The sequence below is a fragment of the Perca fluviatilis genome, chromosome 3 (assembly GCF_010015445.1).
Source record: "Perca fluviatilis chromosome 3, GENO_Pfluv_1.0, whole genome shotgun sequence".
Classification (NCBI taxonomy): Eukaryota; Metazoa; Chordata; class Actinopteri; order Perciformes; family Percidae; genus Perca; species Perca fluviatilis.
The window spans coordinates 37,021,551-37,040,730 of NC_053114.1; the positions used below are offsets into that span (position 1 = coordinate 37,021,551).

A 19,180-nucleotide genomic window follows, 5' to 3' on the forward strand; every position below is an offset into this window, starting at 1 on the left:
CTGTATATCAACCAGCCATTGCTGATTATAAAATGACACTTAAGCTGGATCCAATGAGGTTACTAATGTGTAGGTTGAGTTGGTCTGTCTCTATAATGCTCATAAATTATGATCATTTACCTTTCCATTGGTGAATGACGGCTGAATAAAGTGAGCAACTGATCACAATATAGTATGAATTGTGGTTTACTGGTTTCTCATTTATCACAAATCATATAGCCCATAACGAACAGGGGACCCCCCCACTTCTCACCTCATTTTTCTTATTCTCCCCGACAAACAGCGCTGCCACGTGGGCCGGCAGCACGTTCTCCAGCAGCAGGCGGTTCAGGTTCTCTCTGGTCTCGATCTCGTCCTGCTCTGTGCGGTTCTTATACTTTAGCAGGAAGTCCTGGCGGAAGCAGGTCTCAATCTAGCAGAGCAAAACACAGTGAGTGAAAATATGAAGGAAACTAGAACTCAAAACCATTTTCACTTAAATGTTCCTGGATTTCTTGCAGCCACATTGATTTCCAGAATTCTAATACTTGTTATCATTTTACAATTGGTGGACGGCAGGAACAGATAAATAAATATGAATGTTGTGACGATCCCTGCTGTGTCTATGTGATTGCAGGTGCTTGTTAGTGTAACCTGGAACACCTGAGTGCTCCCAGGTTAATTGAGCCTGGCTGCAGTGCTGCTCAGGTCGCCCTTCTTATTCTTTGGTTATGTTGTTTTAGTTTATCTGTATTCTTTGTCTGCGACACACACACACACACACACACACACACACTCACACTCACACACCTTAATCCTCTAATTTGGTTTCATTTGATTTAATACATATTTTTGTTAAACTTTATCACGGTGTGTTTCCTATTCGTTATGGCCTAAGAGCCGGGTCATAACAATGTTCAGACCCAATTTGCACATTTTAGGGCTAAAAATGAGAGACAGAGAGGTGAAGACCGTCATTACCTGTTGTGCGATTATGAGCACAGTGACCAGGAACAGGGTGATATATATGCAGCTCATCACCTGGGGGTGTTTCACCAGCCCTAACCATCTCAAGGTGTGATCTGTACTGTAGAACAAACGAGGACATTCATGCTTTTATGGAACTGTGACTTTGACCACTAGTGCTGATTGATCCGTTATTGTCACAAGGTGGTACTGACTAAACTTCTCTGACACACTTGTGATTTGCCCTCTACATTCAGTCCCACCTGCTGCAATTGCTGCTGTTGTGCTGCTGAGTGTAGAGGAAGTTTCCGTAGACCTCAAAGAGTTTCCTGTGGGTGCTGAGGATGATGATGTAGTATGCTGTGGAGGCCAGGGCGAGGAAGAACACTTTGAGCTCAAAGCTCACCCGGAGGAAGACTCCACATGCAATGAGCGATAGGATACAGCAGTACACGGAATACTGAGGAAGAGACAGCCAAAGGGTGGAATTAGATTAGACATAACTCCTCCTGTGAAGCATCATATCTTCTCTGGTACTCAATTAAACACATGGCAGAACTATTTACAAATATTATTAAATCCAGTCAGATGTAAAAAGAAAATATTAAATATTGCCATTTCATTTTTTTCCATGGTTAACAAATCCATCACTTACAGGCAGGTAGAATCCCAGCTCATGGGAATCATTTGTCTGAGTATTATTAGTGGGACATTCTGGCACAGTTGTCTGGACGAAGCACTGCAGGGGGATAAAAAAGGATTTGACTGACAAGCAACCACTGGACAGTGCGCTTTGAAGTGTGGCACAGCTAGAAATAGCAGAGTCTATAATGACCCTCTCTTAGCGCTCAACACGTGAGCGTGGTCTTACCAGGTCGAACACTGCCAAGATAATGATGACCGTAGTAGTGATGGTGGCCAGAGGGAGGCGAACGCATGGCCGCTTTACCACCGCCTCCGACACAGCTGGCAGCCACTGGCACCTCGACAGCTTCTCTGGAAACAGACGCTGCAGAGGTGAAAGAGAAAGACGAGAAAAAGATGGAATCAAACGAGTATGAGGAGCATATGGCTCATCCATCTCTAGAAATCATGTGTGAGAGAGTCATTGCTGGCTATTTCCAGTAAAGGAATCTGTCAGAGGAGAAAACCCGGCCTGTCAAGGACTGATTGTCAGGTGTCATCCACTAAGTCAGTAGGTCAGCTATAGAAAGCTACAGCACGGTGAATGCAAGGGATAGCTTCCATGACAGGTTTCCATTTTCACACACCAATTCAGGCACAGTGAAGAACATACATACACACCACACCCATAGGCACACACATAGGCTCACACATCCTTTTCACCCTTGCCTTTTATTTACCAAGCACAAGCATGTTTGTGTTTTTTAACTATGAAGCTCTTAGAGTTGGAAGTTAAGTTGGATATCTTGATCATTTTTTGTTCTTCTCTCACTACAGACGCAAAAAACAAGAGCACCTTGATGTTGTCTTACGTGACTTGCCTAAAGCTCTGCATTATGTAAACAAATGAAAGAGCATTATGAAAACTTAAAACAATAATTTTAGGTTGGTAATTAATCCTTTTTTTATTATTAAACATGAAAAGTTTTGGTCAAATGCAACACTTTTTTTCTGAAGAATATTTCAGTGTTTCTCAGCCTGGCAGCCAGGCAGCAATATTACGAATCCCACTATAGCCACTCCAAGACCCGCCCTTCAATAGCATTTATTGGCCAGGCGTCCATGCTTACGCAAGGTAACGTAACCCCATTTGTACAGGTCCTTTCCCCCTGACCAATCGGCTATCCTAACCTTAACCACTCGAGGTCAAATGCCTAACCCCAACCAATCGGGCTGCTTCATAGGGCGGGTCTTGGCGTGGCCATGGTGGGATTCGTAAATGTGCAGCCAGGCCTGCTCATTTAAAGCAACACCAAAGCACTTTTCCTCTTTGTTCCCCCTACAGGTTGGAAGCGGAATTGTCTTGCCATTACCGCTGTCGTATGTCTCATTCGAACTACAGATCTGCTACCCGATCTGGCAAACTTACATAGTGCGGTTATAGCCGATAGAGGGCCGCAAAGTGAATGCAGAAGTGTCGTTCACCCTGTTACGAGTTGATGAACCACTGAAATGATTTTGGAAACATTATTTTAAAAAGGTACAAAAGAATCTTGGTGTTGCTTTAAATTAAAACGAGAGACAGAAATGGTTGTGCAAATCACACACTGCCTGACCCAGAATGCATGTATTTATTTTGAGATTTAAAGGAAATAACAGTTCCCACAACAATGTTAGTACAAGCACAAGTTTGGTAGCGGTTCTGGAGTTTGCGATCGTATCACACAATCTTCTTTCTATTTAGTTTTTAATAAAAAAAAAATTCTGAACATTGCTTGTTGGATAATACAGCCCATATAATGTGGAGGAAGCTTCAGGAAGGCTACGGACAAGTGGTAAATAAAATTACATCCTTCCTGAAGGCTTACCATTTCTTTGGTATTCATCTTGTGTGGCCTTCACACAACAACAATATAATAACTTATAAGCAATTTCACATTTAATATTCACTTCTCAAGCACAAGAAAATTGCATTTATTGACTACCACTCGTGAGTCAGACACATGCAATGCGGTTCAGGGTCAGGCCAGGATTATACTGTGTTTAACAAGTGTTGCTTGACAAATAACTCTTTTACAGTGACGCTTGACCTGCATTCAGTGTGGGTTCACAGGATACTGTACAAGAGGGATGACAGGTTTGCTGTGCCTGTTATTTTTCCCGCTTTCTACAAACCTAAATGCTAACTGGGACAACCTGCCCCAAAAAGAGCTGAAACTTTAACTTTAATCACCTTAATATTTGAATGTTAACATAAGACTTAACACACTGACCTGGAAGTCACCTGCGAAACAGATGGCCAGGGTCAGCAGCAGCACACAGGCCATCACTCCAAATGATATCCCCAACATCTGTAGACTGAAGAAGATAAAGACCAGAGTGTGTGTCAAAATTCAGTCTCCAGTCTCTCCTTTTCCCATCAGTACAATTATCATCTTCACAGTGTGTTTCTTCATCCCTGTTGCACTGCATTATAACTGCTGACAACTTGATGATTGATTTTTGTTTGTAAATGACTAAATCTGGTCATACTCACTTCTTTGTGACAAACATCTGAACCAAAAAGATGCAGAGGAAGATGAAGGTGGCACAGGCAACATAGCGTTTAAACATCGGCAAGTCCAGGGCTCGGTACTGAGAAGAGGAAAAACAGAATACAGCTGAACCTCTTGTTCAGCACCAGAATGCTTGAATGGAAATGTATCACGAATGTTTTTAGTGGATTTCTCTTAAACTAACCTGTTTTTCCAGATCTTTCTTTGGAAACCACAGAGCTAAACTGCCACTCTCTTCAGACTTAGACCACTGCCTGAGAGAAAGGAAGGAGGGCAGGAAGGAAGGAAGGAAGAAAGGAAGGAGTCCATGAAGGAAGGAAGGAAAGAATAGAGCTTTAAGTAGGGCTAATAATTGGGCAAAGTCAATTATGAAAGCATTATTTTGTAATATTGTGATTTATTGTAAGATAACACTCTCATTACCTCAAACATTACAACATTGCACTATTATGCTACTTGCACACTTTATATTAGGTTGTACATTTTATTCTACACTTGTGTACATGTACATTCTTTTAATTCCCATTTAAAAGAATGTACCCATTTTTTTCAGTAGTTCTGGTATTTTGATCTTTTGTTATCTTATTTATTATTTCTAGCATATTTCTTGTATTTTCTGTATGTGTGTGAGTGAGTATGTGTGTATTTCCCTGTAACTTGCTGCTGTTCCCAGTTTGGAATTAATAAAGTCTGTCCGTCCATCCAGCCGTCTATCTATCTACCTTACAATGTTTAATAAAAGTATTTACAAAGATATTGTTACCAAGACTCCTAAAAAGAGCTAAATGCTCAGCGTGTTAACATGCTCACAATGACAATGCTAACATAATGTTAAGCAGGCATGTTTACCATGCACACCATTTTAATTCAGTGTGTTAGCATGCTAACATTTGATAATTAGCACTACACACAGCACAATAGCTGAGGCTGATGGAAATATCATGGGTTTAGCATGTATTTAGTCATAAACTAGCCTTGTTGACACCAGACCCTTCTCAGCTGTAACAGAGTGGGTCTGGGAAAGGTTCACTGACAGTTCATTTCCAATGGATGCCGCTCAAATGCCTCTGGGCGCATTGGATAGTCCAACCAATCAGACCAACGATCTGGGTGACGCTGCGCTTTGGTAGCCGTCATGTTGAATATAAACAAAAAGCTGCTTGCCGTCGCTGCGCTATCGTCATCGCGTAAAGCCTGCCTCAACGGTTGTGATTGGTGCCTCGATTTTGGGGACATTGGAAATGGGTTTGAATGGGCTCTTCGCCAGACTGACTTGCAGAGCAAATCTCAAATTTGCCGGAAGTTCGTCAGGGTTTACCCAGGCCTGTCATAAACCAAAGTGTTGGGACAATTTGAAATTGTGACCTGATGGTGGTGCTAGATAAAAAGTCAGGGGATCACCAAAGTTATTACAACTCATCCTGAGGGGGGCATGCATTTTGGTACAAAATTTCATAGTAATTCATCCGATTGAGACATTTCACTCAAAACCACAAATGTCAACCTCATGAATGCGCTGGAGAAAAAGGCACGAAATCACCAATGTCCGTAGGATTCATCATCTGGGAACAATGAATGCCTGTACTAAATGTGATGGTAATCTATTTCATAGTGGTTGAGATATTTCAGTTTGAGCCAAAGTGGTGGACCGACCTACCAAAATATGGCAAACTAACACTGCCATCCCTTGCCGTAAGCATGGCTAAAAAGTTAAGATTTTTGTCAAACTTTACTTTATCATTCACTCAAACTCGAGAGCTTCGAGTCACAATATCTCCATTAGAGAAATCTCTCATGTTGGCATACCTACATTTAAAAGTTTGGGCAAAGTGCAACCTGCTTGAACATGTCAACCAATAGAACAGTAGACAGTTATTTTATGAAATGTACTTAATGCATAAAAGTGATTGACTTGTGGTAAAAAATGGTCCTACTTGCTGCTGAGCTCATCTATGGTAGTAGTCATCTCGTTGTGTAGCTCCTCATCAAACTTACTCTTCTGGGATTTGTTCCTGCACCAGAAAGCACCGAGACAATTAGGAAGAGGCAGACGGACAGACACTGAAACACGCATGCTGACTGGAACAGATGCTGGAAAACCAGATCAGGCCATACAGGTTACTCAGGTCCAGTTTAGCTGTGCTTGGAGGCAACAAGGTTAATGCCATTCTGAGCATTAGTTAGAAAAGAGAAATATGATTTGTGCCTGCGAAGGAGTGTGCCGGATGCAGAATGCTGTGTGTTAGATGATCTCTGAGGGATCAGCTGGAGTGTTTCTGCCGTGCTTCTGCTTGTAAACCCCCTACTCTACCAGGAAGGAAACACTCACACAGATGCAGAGACCCAGATACACACAAGCCCCAGTCAGTGATCAGTGTTAATAGGAGCATGTCAGTCCACTAACAGAGGTTACAGGTTTCTTGGGGCGTTTGAGATCACATGTTGCCCTGTTACAAAGAGGTAGCAGTGAGAAACGGTGAGAAAAGAACAGTATTACACCACTGCTCAGGTTAGTGTTAGGACAGCAAGGCGCTCCGTTAAGGCAATAGTTCTCACCCTGTAGAACAGGACATCACACAGACAGTCATATGTTATCTTTTTTTTATAACTATGATGATAAATTAGTCATTGTAGCCTCTACTCTACTCCCACAAAAGATCAATAAATTCAACAATATTTAAATGATTCATTTTGGGAAACTACATGAAGCATACTGATTCCTGGGTACTAAAACAATGGTGGAAACTCAAAAACATTATTTACAGTATGCGAAAGCTCTACCATGTTTTCTATTTACACTTAAAACAAGTGGCTATGAGCATGTATCCATTAAGTTTTGTTTTTTGAGGGGTCACAAGCCAAAAGGTTGAGAACTACTGCAATGAGGGTATGAGGTCCTTGCGGGCCATAAAGGCCCCACTCACTTATAGCTGCTGAACGGGGGGGAAGGCAAGGAGAACGGTTCTTCTAGAGACTCATCAAAGCTGTCAGGGCCCAACCGTAAAACACAAACACAAATTCATCACAACAGAGCAGTGGAAAGCCTAAAAAAAAAAACCACAGGGCCAATGATCAAATAAATGTAAATATCTATCCAAAACACTGCTTGTGAACAGGAGAAGCGCACTCATAACTGCTACTTTTAACCGTAGGAAAACAATTTACACTGCTATGGAATTTCATCAAGCTTGAGTGAGTGCACCTCATTCCACTGTCACTTCAGCCGCAGACATGTTCACCAGCTGCTGCCTGTGCCACAGTGGACTGAATACATGAATGAAATTAACAATTTCCGACAACAAATCTCCATTCTCACAGGGTGGAATGCTTGTGCTTTTAGGCACACACTTATCTTTTCTAATTACATTACTCCAGCCCACACTGTTTGTGTAGGTGAGTCCTGCCCACTAATCAGTAGCTACACTTTAAATATTTGTCCGTACGCTTACTGCATATACCAGATGGGCAAAGATAATTAACCATTATAAGCTACAACCATAATCAATTTGTCTATGTATTATTTAAAGGTAATGGAAGGGCTTGTTATAGAGCTCAGCGCACCCACCACTCTGCAGGAAACACAGCTGTAATAAGCAGACCCTTGGTGACGACATTTTATTGGCAAATGTTTTATTCCAGTTTGAGACTGACTCCTCTAACACTCCTTTTGCTTTGGGAATATATGCTAACTTATTGTCAAATAATGTTTGATTTTAAGAACAATTTCACTCCTTCCCCTCCGCTGGGTGTTAACTACTTAATAATTGATGAGCAATGATAATTCATGTCTGTAAGTTTTACCCACTTGAATTCTGTTTAAAGGGGGAGGGAGCACACCTTTTATCTCATAAAGACAAAAACACTAAACATCCTGCCTGCTCACTGAATATCACTTTTAATTAGACAATCAACTGCATATTAAACTTTGGAAATTTGGATCACACAGCCACAAAAAAGTGTAAGAAAATGTGAGTGAAAAGAAGAATCTCACATGTAACTAGTCGTCTAACATGACTGACCATAGTAACACCATAATGCTTATTTTGATGGAATTTCCATTCCATGCATTAAAAAAATAAATGCATTAAAAAAATCTTTTTAAACACTTTGATATACTGTATTACAAAATATTGTTAATGAAATGTTCAGATTCCATGAAAAGATGGGAAAGTCTGGGAAGGGAAAGCTGATGGGAAACACTTGATGCTACTGAACAGTGTTGTTACATAGGCTGGCTCCAGGGTATAGTTGTAATGTATAGTTAAAAACAAGAATAGTCACAAAATGGAAACTGTACATGTGAATTTATTTTGTAGCAGCTCAGAGTTGTTCCTACCTCTCAGGGAACTTGCCGGGGACTGGTCGTAGAGGGATGTCCTGGAAAAGGACAACATTCACCCAATGAGAACGCATGATATGCGAGTGTTGAAGGCCAAACCAACTGAAACTCAATTTAGCAAACGTTTTCATTCAAAAAATAGTGAACTTCTCAAGAAAATGATTACCATTAGTCATTGTGTGCATTTTGCTTTTTTTAAAAGTTACCTCTCAAAACACTAGAAAATCAGAACGTCTGTCATACTTGACTAAAGCTTTGAACATCCTACACCAAATAATGAACACAGCAAGTCCATGCCTTGTATCTGTGCACTCTTTAACGTGGGCTGCAGTTTATAACAACAACCCGGTGCTTACCTTACAGCGTGGCTTGCCATTGACAATAGCGTCTGGGGTGAAGCCCTCTCGGTTCTGAAGGTGGGCAAAAGGTTTGACGGCCCCCCAAGATTCCAGGTAACGGGTCATACGCACGGACGCCCTCATCTTCAGACCATCATTCACCCGAGGTTTAGGCGCACTACGGCTGTTCAATGATGGGTCCTTAGACTTAATACACAAACACACAAAACAACTTTGCATTTACAATACACTGTGATCATACAGCTGACGTTTTGCAGGCAGAATGCCATCCAATTCTGCAGGATTGCTCAGAGCTGATACGTGCATGGGTCACCTAAATTTGTACTTGCAAGTGAGCAATGCATGGACAAGTTTCTATGTACCAAATCTGGTGGGGGGGAATTTGTAGGCAGAGTGATGTGAAAATGTTTTGCCAAAAATTATTATATTTGCAAATATTTAGGTGTTTTCAAATGCAACATCTTTCTCATTCTTTCCCTCACAATGTGCATATGTGGACAATGTGCATTTTTGAGGAAGACGAATAGAGAACTCACCCGTGGATCAATGACCAGGTAGGTTTGGACGTTGAGCTCTTTTAGGTAAGGGTCCCTAAGGTGGCCATTCCCGTCTTCTACTTCATAAGCCTTGTTCAGGTGCTTCAGAGTTGCCTCTGTGATGTGGACACGTCTGACCGAGTGAGGAAAGAGCAAGACAAGGATTGAAAGACTAAGCATGGCTTATGTAACACTTATTTCTATTAGTTGATGGTGCTTAGTTTTTGCAATGACACTTTTACATTTACCATTGTGGTTGCTCTCTTTAATACATTTTATTGTTTGTACAAAACACAGTGTTTCTGTATCATTAATGGAGTGTAGACATGTAAATATATTCTTATTCCAAAAGAAGACATCCATCCTTTTCAAACGGACCACTTACAATATCTTGTTGTGAAAAAAATACTAAATATTATTAAGGATCTAGGGTTACGCTAAGGCAAGTGACATGTAAAATGTTATCATGGAACTGATTCTATGCAATTCATTTGATCAGAGTTGCATTTTGTATCACCCACCGCAACTAACTGAACCTGAACATTTACGTCTGCAACTTAGTTGCTTAAAGTAAAAAGTGAATTTTTTTGCAACCTGGGTTATGCAGTCAATAATAATGCTGATATTGCATCACATGATTTTCAGTTGGTCCGTGGTAAAACCACATTAGAAAAATAATGGAATTTACACAATATGATACATAGATGTGTATAAATGTTAATAAAACTAATACAAAAAAGTAATACAACTTACCCTGGAAGGCCTCCGGACTCCATATGATTGGCCAGCGTGACATCATGTGACCACACGTCAAACTGCCACTTACGAAGGCCAATGACACCGCAGAGCACGTTGCCTGAGTGCACGCCCACTCTCATGTTGATATCCACTCTTGTGGCCTCCCGTACCTGCCTGGAGGAGTTTCACAGCAATACTAAAGCTCATTGTTGTTGAAGGTTGTTTCTATATGCAGAACAATGTCCTGGCTTTAAGGCCCATTAACAGTCTGAGGACGACATCACAATATAGTCAGCGGGCCATTCCATATGTGTCTGTGTGAATAGGGTTGGGTACCTTATTTTTACAATGTGAAGCCCTATTGCATGTCACTGTGTGTCAATAGTCCTATTCGCAACTGATTAAAAAACATCATGTACTAGAGCAGAGTCAACATTTATTCTTTTTTTGACTTTCCTGCTGTTGTAATACACTCTGTAAAATGGCATGTCATTTCCAACATTTGCAATTCTAGGCATTACTGTACAAGCTTTTTCAGTAACCCAAACTGTGTTTCCCTAAACTCAAGCCATGACAAAGAATGACTCACCCTACAGTTCACCATTACAGCTACACCACACAATTCTCTGAGAGGTTCCACAAATAGCTTTTACACACTTTATTTACATAATTCATCTTGAAACTAAGTGTGCTTATCACATCTCTTATTCTCTGTGGTTAGGAGTTAAATCGAGAAGCGCTATATATTTCAGTCAGGGTTGAGGTCGATGCTTGGCACAAACTCACTTGATGGCTTCACACATGTCCAGGCCCATTTTGACACAGTTCTTGGCATGTTTAGGCAGAGAGACTGGCAGCCCTGACACACAGTAGTAGCAATCTCCAAGAATCTTGATTCGCATGCATTCGTTTTCCTATACAGAAATGGGAATGAGGAGAAGAGAAACCAAAATAATACAGTTTTGTGCAACCAAGCAAATAATTAAAAGTTGTCTGGTTGCATAAAATGTGGGTAAGCAGACAGACAGGATATGAGCCCATCAATAAAACTGCAGTATTGTACTACTGCAGTCTAAGTGCCTTGGTTGTGACTTGATAAGAAGAGTGTTTCCCTGTTCGACTGCCCAACTCAGATTTTCCCAGCCAGTGTGAGGTTTAGCAGAAACCCTCTTGTCAGTAGCCTCACTACTCTAATATTTTTACATTATTACTGATAAATGTCTTAAAGAGGTAAACAGTCAACTGCTAATTAAGCTTAGAGGTAATGTAACATCATTCTAAATGATGACTCACCTTGGCAATTTGGTCAAATTTTCCAAACAATTCATTGAGCATAATGACAAGCTCTTTGGGAGAACAGTCACTGGCCAATCGGGTGAAGCCAACGATGTCAGCATATAGAATACTGAAAGAAAGAAATAATAAAATTAGAGTTGACACACAAATGCACTCACATAAACAGAAACAATGTCTGCTCCGACATGTAAAATATGAAATGAAGAATAAATCTATTTTACTTACTGAACCATTTTTTAAATTCCACACTCTAAAATGAAATACTACTTTAACGATTTGCTACAACTAACCCTAACCCAAAAAGAGACCTCACAGAGACCAAAATGGTGCTTTCAGGTTTGCGTTGCACTTAAACACAACAGATACTGGTGGGCAATTGTAATATATCCCCGTAACTTCTGTCATGCTGTGTGGATGCATGTCCAAGCTGCTAACAAAAACTATTATTAGGAGATCATCCCTGGCTTTTCCAATCTGTCAATCCACTTTACAAACTGATATGGACCACCTGAATGCACCGTAAGCAGTCAACCAGTATGACAAGCATTGAAGCATAGTCGGGACCATGAAACTTACACCATTTGTGTCCTCCAAATTTGGGCCTGATTTTCTCTGCACAACGTTGTCAGCCCATTATGACTCATTATGACCATTACGGCTCCTGAATTGGGATGTAGGATTTCAGGAAAAAACAGCTCTTGACCATCCTCCCATTAACCTCTAGAAGACCTGATCAGTGACTGAACAAAAAAAGCCTGTCTGGTTCAATGCTGAATCATAGTCTCTGCATCATTAAAGCTGCCAGACAGCGGACCACAGAGGGACAATGATATCTCATCTGACCTCTGAAAGACCCCTGACACCACCAGCTGGAAGTTTGGCAAAAGTCCAACCTACATAGAGCATCTGACCTGCCTCGCTTTCTCAGTATGTCTGGCCACAGTGGGAACTGACATTCTAACAGTTACAGTGCCAGCCTCAGTGAACACCATGCTCATCTCAGTGAGCTACAGTACATGTCAGCAAGTGTGATGAATACTGTGCATGTAAATTACAGCATTATGGGATATATTTAATTTGACTTTGAGATGGGGTTAACATCCTTTCAAACTATGTACATAACTATTAAAAACTCAACCTGTTCACAAACCACCACAAATATTCATTTATCTCTGTGTGTGAGATACAAATATATAGAGAGAGAGAACTACATGACAGGCTGGCCTGAGCACAGCCCAGGCTTGGTTAAAGGTTGCCTGAGTACAACTGCCCGTCTGGTGACCAACAAAGGGACCCAGACCGTGCACCTGTTCCACTGCCTGACTGAAAATGGCCAGGTGCTTCATGAGACAGACATTTAATGACTGGTCTGACTGAGATAATTATAGGGATGGGTCAGGGTTGCAGCTAGCCTATCATTCAACACCTTCTTACTAAATGAACATGGCAGCAAACAGGACTGATGTCTTCACAATGACCTCTTGATTAGAAAAGACCAAAAAGGTTTAGTGTCTAAATCTTTTGAAAGACAAGATTGCATTAGATGATATTAACAGCCCAATCATTTTCTCTATGTTTTGCTATCTGCGTTGCCATTTCAGTTTAATTTTATGCCAGAATTACATCTTTCAATTAAACTGATCAGAGCTGAAATTGCTCTTTAAAATAAAAGACAAAAACGAAAAGAAGCTAAAGAAACCACAACTAAGCTTTCTTCCAATGTATTCATTTTCTTCTTAAGAAACACCATAATGCAATTCCCTTATTGAAGTAAGGCAAAGGCTGTGTCTTGCCTACATTTATCCCCCCCCCCCAAAAGAAAAAAGAAAAAAATCAGCTGGTGAGCCATCTGCCAAGGTTCAGTTTAAGCTGACCAAATATCTGTCAGCACTTGCTAAATTAATTTAACCCTCCTAAAACAAAGAGCTGTAACTGGGTCACTGCTCTGAAAACAAACAGACATATACTAATCTCCTGAGTGGTCAGAGAAACTGCTTTGTGTGTGCACAGTTTTTGCTTTTGTGCCCAATCTATGTTTGATGAAGTGATGCATAGAAAAAGCAAAAATATAAGTTTCCCTGAAAACGACTATGATTTTTTTTAAATTGCAAATGCAGACAAAGTAGTAGACAGATAGGGAATATTTTGGGATATGTAGATGTATAAGTATAGCCAGCTTAAAAAACTAAAAGTTCAAAAAGCAAGACTATTTTTTCTCCTTTTTTGCCATTTAAGGTATTGCTTTTTACACAGGTCTGTCATAGTGGTTACTAGTCATAATTCATCTTAAGTTACCTTATCACAAGTTTTAGCAATTGGGAACCTGTCTCCTGTTACAAATTGTAAGCAATGCATGTTCAGGCCACAGACACTTGTCACTTTCAAAATCTTAGGCAGGACAGTCAATATACTTCCATTGATACTTTGCAAAAAGTCTTGGTCTTGGTGGCTGCTCAGGCATTTTGACCATCCCCTGCATGGTTTGACCAGTAAAATCAGGGTTCCATAATAAGGTGAGCCTTTATAATGGCTATTTAATGATCAATACATCCACAAATCTATGGCTTTCCATGTATTTTAAAGGTGGTTTGTGATTGTACCTGACGTTCTCGTGCCTCTTGACATAAAGACTGTGGAAGTTGTTATCTTTGACCAGTCGCTGTTGTTCTTCTTTGTCTTTACAGTCTTGCAAGCGTTCCATGATTGCAAGCTTCATCTTCATGGAGATGTAGACGGGTAGCACAGACTGCAGCAGGTTCTCCTGCAAACACACAAAAATGTGTTAATAAGCCAGGCTTATTTGACTGTCACACTCAATGAGTGATGAGAAAAAAAAAGTCTACCTGGGAACAGCCTCCCCCCCCCCGAGTAATCGGATAAGAAATACTTTTGTTTTATTGAAGAGCAATAACAAACAATAGTTTGGTTTAATTTTTCGGAAAAAGTAACATTTTTATTGCCTACATTGCTTACAATATCATCTCTCAAAAAACTAAACATATTTAGTGCATTTAAGTGCTATATTACATTGTTTTTAAAGAAAACATTTTCTGAAATGCAATAACAACCTCAAACTAAGGCATACATTAAACATACATAAACATTACCTTAAGTTGTGCAACTTAACTTTCAGAACTACAAGTTTCAACCTGAGACTGATCTGTATATAGGCTTATAAGTATATATACGTTATATTTAACCTATTTTCATTTATACATTTCATTACAATGTCACACAGCTCTTGCTTATGCTAGTAGATCGTTGATCAGCTGTTTCTCCGTGAAGGGACAGAGAGTGAGAGAAAATGGTGCGCAACAATCAACAAAGTTTTTCCGAAGGGATAGTCAACAAGTCGGTTCTTTAGATCAAACTGTGGTCACCACTACGTATTTTCTTGTCTTTGATTTTGGTAGTTGTTGTGTTTGGTGTAGTTTCATCGTCCATACGACTGTGATTTACTTTTGTCGGGTCCACTTCGTGGAATGGATGATTAAGTTAGACTCAATGTTTTCTGTTGAGATGCTGAAGCATTGACGTTGTGCTATTATTGTGGTAAGCTAGTTCGATTTTGCAGTAGACACACTGTACAGAGTTTTCATTCGTTTTCTCCAGCCTGTCTCTTCTCTTAGCCCCTCACTATTTACTCCCTTTCTTCATTTTGTAATGTGCGCCGTCAGTTTCATGGCATGTGTCGGGTCGCCAGCAGCGTCAGCCTGGTTTGCGACAGTAATAATAATCCGTGCGGAAACACTGTGAGAACAACGCTTGTAACATTGTTTAAACGAAGCTTTGAGGCAAATCATTTTGCATTAAGGATTTTTAGTAATTGAATTATTTGAGTTACTCGAGGAATCGTTTCAGCCCTAATCACCATGCTGCCAAATACTGGTAAACATGACAACGTGGAACAATATTCCACACTGCACCAGCAGTAGGTATGGCAAAATGCATTAATTCAGTAAGAAATAACATTGGAGTCAGTCTGCCACAATCATTAGAAGCCTGAGAAGTGTTCAAAGTTCAATGGCTTGATTAAGACAGGAATCTGAAGAGGCAACTTCTCAAGAAATTACTAATCCCTCTTTAAACCACCAGATGGGCGTCAGGTTAGATCATCTGACTTCACTTACTGAGTCAAGTTGTTGCTTGTTAAATTAATCTACAGAATGGATTTTACATAACAGTCACCACACAGTCCTTTAAAACAAACAAGTTGATGTAAATAGAGATGAATGCATAAGGGAACAAAAATATAAGAAATTTTAAGGTATGAGACCAAAGCAAAGTGTGTGTGTGTGTGTGTGTGTGTGATGTCTGACACAAGTTAATCATTTAAAAGAGTGCTTGAAAATGAAATAATTTCTCATTTAAACCTGTATTCAAGCATACAACCATGTGAGTCCTAAATATGTACTTAAGCTAATAAAATCTTGGATTTAGTAATTTTTCAGCCAGGCCACTTAAGGACATTCACATTCTTGTTTTGAAGCCCTTCCAGTGTTCATTTGGCTGTATACTCCAGGTCACTGTCCTGTCTTCTAATAACATTATACTAGAAATAACTTCTGAAGAATCTTCTGCATTTAGCTCTATTTACGGATCCTTCTGTTCTCTTTTGCTAGCCAATAGAGCTGTTTTGATGGGTGATTGGCAGCCTACGTGTGAACATAAACTGAGACGAGAGTTGAGGCAACCACAACATGGAGCCAGACTGTCAAATCTCACTATCGAATAAACTTGGACTGGATCAGCGTAACGTTAAAATTGACCAGAAAAACAGTGACAGAGGTAAAAAAAAAAAAAAATGCAATTGATCGTTTTGTAAACAATTGGTTTCGTAAAAATGTCAGCAAACAGTCTGCTTAATTTTTTGGCATAGCATCTGCTGAAATTAATTCCACCAGCCGCCACTGGGTCTGACACAGTGCTTTGCATTACAGCAAGAGTTCAGATTACTTATCCATTAGACCGGGGGAAGATTTGCCTTAATGTGTCAAAATTGTCCATGTTGCTTTCACAAGCCTTTAAAAGGACAATTCTGGTGCAAAATGAACCTAGGGGTTAATAACATATGTGTACCGAGTCGAATGTTCTCTGGGATCTGTTTTCATGCTAATCGAAATGTGTCTGTAGCTTGAAACTAGCTACCGCAAACCGGTGTTTAGCTGCTAACGCTAGCTTTCGGGGCACAGGGTAAATCACTATTTCTACACCACTAACAAGGCTCAAAATAGCACCACACTTTAACAGTAGCATAATGAGGGTCCCTACATACAAACCAAAGCATTGAGAACTTTGTAAGTGTACAGACAGTTTATTACAAAGATAGATTATAAAGACAGTGGCGTTAATGTTTACATGTGGCCACCATCTTGGATAACAGTCATGACCAACTGTCTGTACACTTACAAAGTTCTCAATGCTTCGGTTTGCCTCATTATGCTACCGTTTAAGTTACCGGTTTGCAGTAGCTAGTTTCAAGCTACAGACACATTCGATTATCATGAAAACATCCCAGAGAATGTTCCACACGGTACACATATGTTATTAACCCCTAGGTTCATTTTGTGCCGAAATTGTCCTTTAATTTCCCTGGAGTGTTTCTGGACACTCTTCAGGTTGTACAGACATCTCAAAAGAATAAAATTAATTTGGAGTGTTATAGCAAAGAGGTGAATGTGTTTTGACTCAAAGCAATCCAGCGTGTCATTTTTTATTAATTTTTAAAAGAACTAAAATAAACAAAAAAATGAATAACCCAAACGAAATAATCAAAATTGTATAATGTTTTAAATCAGGCTGTGAGAGAGGTCAAGAGGGATACTCACATAAGTCAAGGAATGTGTGTGTCTGTGTGTGTGTGTGTGTGTGTGTGTGTTTGTGCTCTGCTGCAACCTGAACGGCTTCCATTCACTCTGGCTGATCTCTTACAGGGTTCAAATTACCTTTTTAGTTTCCCACACGTTTTAATTGTTTTACGTAGCTTTGAAAGAAAAACATTCTCTGTACACACAAGTGTTAAGGCTCTGTATCAGAAATTATCTCCGTTTATACCAACACGTCCGTAAACGCATTTCAATTGACCATTCACATACACTGGGCATGTGGGTGCTGGTGTAAACAGGAAGCAGATAACATTACAACATTACTCTGCAGTCAGTTGAAAATCATGGATGTATAAGCTGGCAATACAGAATATACTTTGGAGAAAGTACAACAATTGCAAAAGTAAGACCAGGGATTTATTTGCTTGTTTCTGAAAGGTATGCAAGCCTACCTAACCGATATGACTGAAGTGGGTATCTGCGTCGTCGTTTCCAAAGGTCTCCTTTTCTGCCCGTACAAACTACAATGCAACCCGAGTTTTAAACCTAAATATCTCGAGAACCGCTCATCCTATCTACTTCACACTTGGCGGGTGTATTGCTAAGGACCCAATGTTGTGCTTCTCGTCGAAGTTGGTTCAATTTGGATGTGTTCAATATAATGAATACCTTCGCTAAGTGTATTTCACTTGTGTTTCTGACCCTGAGTATCCGCGACTTGGATATGTTGGGCAGATTTCCATTCTAAAGTAAAACTATTAACTATTTATAGTAAAACTATTAATACACTACAGTAATAGTCCTTTATTCAAATATTTACTTAAAGGGAAGAAAGAGAGGCATTTTCAGCACAATTCAATTTACTGAAATCTGTTCAAGGTGGAGCTTTCAACTCTAACACTGGATAGTTAAATGAATTATAACGCATCATGTTTTAAATGGGGATAACCAGTAACATTTTTATCAGGTTACTGTAGTATACAGTTGAGTTGCATTTTTTAAGTGCTCTGGGGGCTTTTTGTAAGTTATTTCAGTGTACAATGAGTTAGTAACATAATAAAAAATTTTCATATCTATTCATCATAATAAATATATAGCCGTTTGGGGCCGAATACCAGAGGCTAAGCTATCAACCTGTTTCAAACAGGCATGTGTTGGCATTGCAGTAGTATCAAAAGAATCCTCTTAAATGTAACACAGCTTAAATAACAACATTTTAACGTCCTTCGAACCCTTCCAAGAAACATTTCAGGAGGAACATTCTGGGCTCACTCCTGCTGAAATTAATGTGGGAGAACAATGTGAGTTCCTCATTGGTTCCCCATTTGGAACGGTTTTGGATCTTCCCCCACTATGCTATTATGTCCCTGTTCTCTTTGGCTAACTTTGTGCAACAGGCTCCCTTTTCAGCCCCAATTCAAATACAACAGGATGTTTAAATGTTAACGATTATATCATTCCTTTCAGTCCTGCTAGGCAACATAACGGTTTCCCTGTCAGCACGTTTTATGTCTTGCACTAAGCAACAGTCATAACAAATGACAATGGGAAAATTGTTTTAAAAATGCCTCTGAATTCAGAGGAAGTCAACACAGATGCATCTAATTTAAAAGACATCACAGGGAAATCTAATTTGAGAAGGATTTGTTAGTCGCAATGAAAACATCCATGGGGGAGTCAACATGAGGCCAGCCAAAGGCAAAGCTTAGAGATTAAGCAATAGTATGGCAATAACAATTACTGACTAGCTATTTTCATAATTCGTCTGTAATGTTTGTTTCCATTCAGTGAAGTTACTAAAATACAGATGATGCAGAAAAATCTAAATGTATTAAAATGCTCAGCACAATTGGCTTTGAAATATAAAGAACACTTTTTCTCACTAATGAAATGGTGCTATACCATCCTATTTTTTTTTAAATAAAGAAATACTACTAGTTTTCTTTATTTACCATCATTACCT

At 39.7% G+C, this 19,180-nt stretch overlaps 1 protein-coding gene across 4 annotated transcripts in view; it reads right to left on the bottom strand.

The window, feature by feature from the left end:
- adcy7 (adenylate cyclase 7) overlaps positions 1 to 19,180 on the bottom strand; it is a 71,728-nt gene that overhangs the window by 9,826 nt on the left and 42,722 nt on the right. For 3 of the 4 annotated variants that reach the window (XM_039795526.1, XM_039795529.1, XM_039795525.1), the window contains 17 exons: positions 13,993 to 14,153; positions 11,390 to 11,501; positions 10,883 to 11,010; positions 10,112 to 10,270; positions 9,359 to 9,491; positions 8,820 to 9,008; positions 8,461 to 8,501; positions 7,049 to 7,108; positions 6,059 to 6,136; positions 4,309 to 4,378; positions 4,106 to 4,203; positions 3,843 to 3,927; positions 1,817 to 1,954; positions 1,601 to 1,684; positions 1,209 to 1,405; positions 961 to 1,066; positions 254 to 412 (listed from right to left, as the gene is read on the bottom strand). In XM_039795526.1, the coding sequence (XP_039651460.1) occupies positions 254 to 412; positions 961 to 1,066; positions 1,209 to 1,405; positions 1,601 to 1,684; positions 1,817 to 1,954; positions 3,843 to 3,927; positions 4,106 to 4,203; positions 4,309 to 4,378; positions 6,059 to 6,136; positions 7,049 to 7,108; positions 8,461 to 8,501; positions 8,820 to 9,008; positions 9,359 to 9,491; positions 10,112 to 10,270; positions 10,883 to 11,010; positions 11,390 to 11,501; positions 13,993 to 14,153 (1,998 nt within the window). The remainder of the gene's footprint in view (positions 1 to 253; positions 413 to 960; positions 1,067 to 1,208; positions 1,406 to 1,600; positions 1,685 to 1,816; positions 1,955 to 3,842; positions 3,928 to 4,105; positions 4,204 to 4,308; positions 4,379 to 6,058; positions 6,137 to 7,048; positions 7,109 to 8,460; positions 8,502 to 8,819; positions 9,009 to 9,358; positions 9,492 to 10,111; positions 10,271 to 10,882; positions 11,011 to 11,389; positions 11,502 to 13,992; positions 14,154 to 19,180) is intronic. The other variant, XM_039795527.1, reaches the window with a different exon arrangement.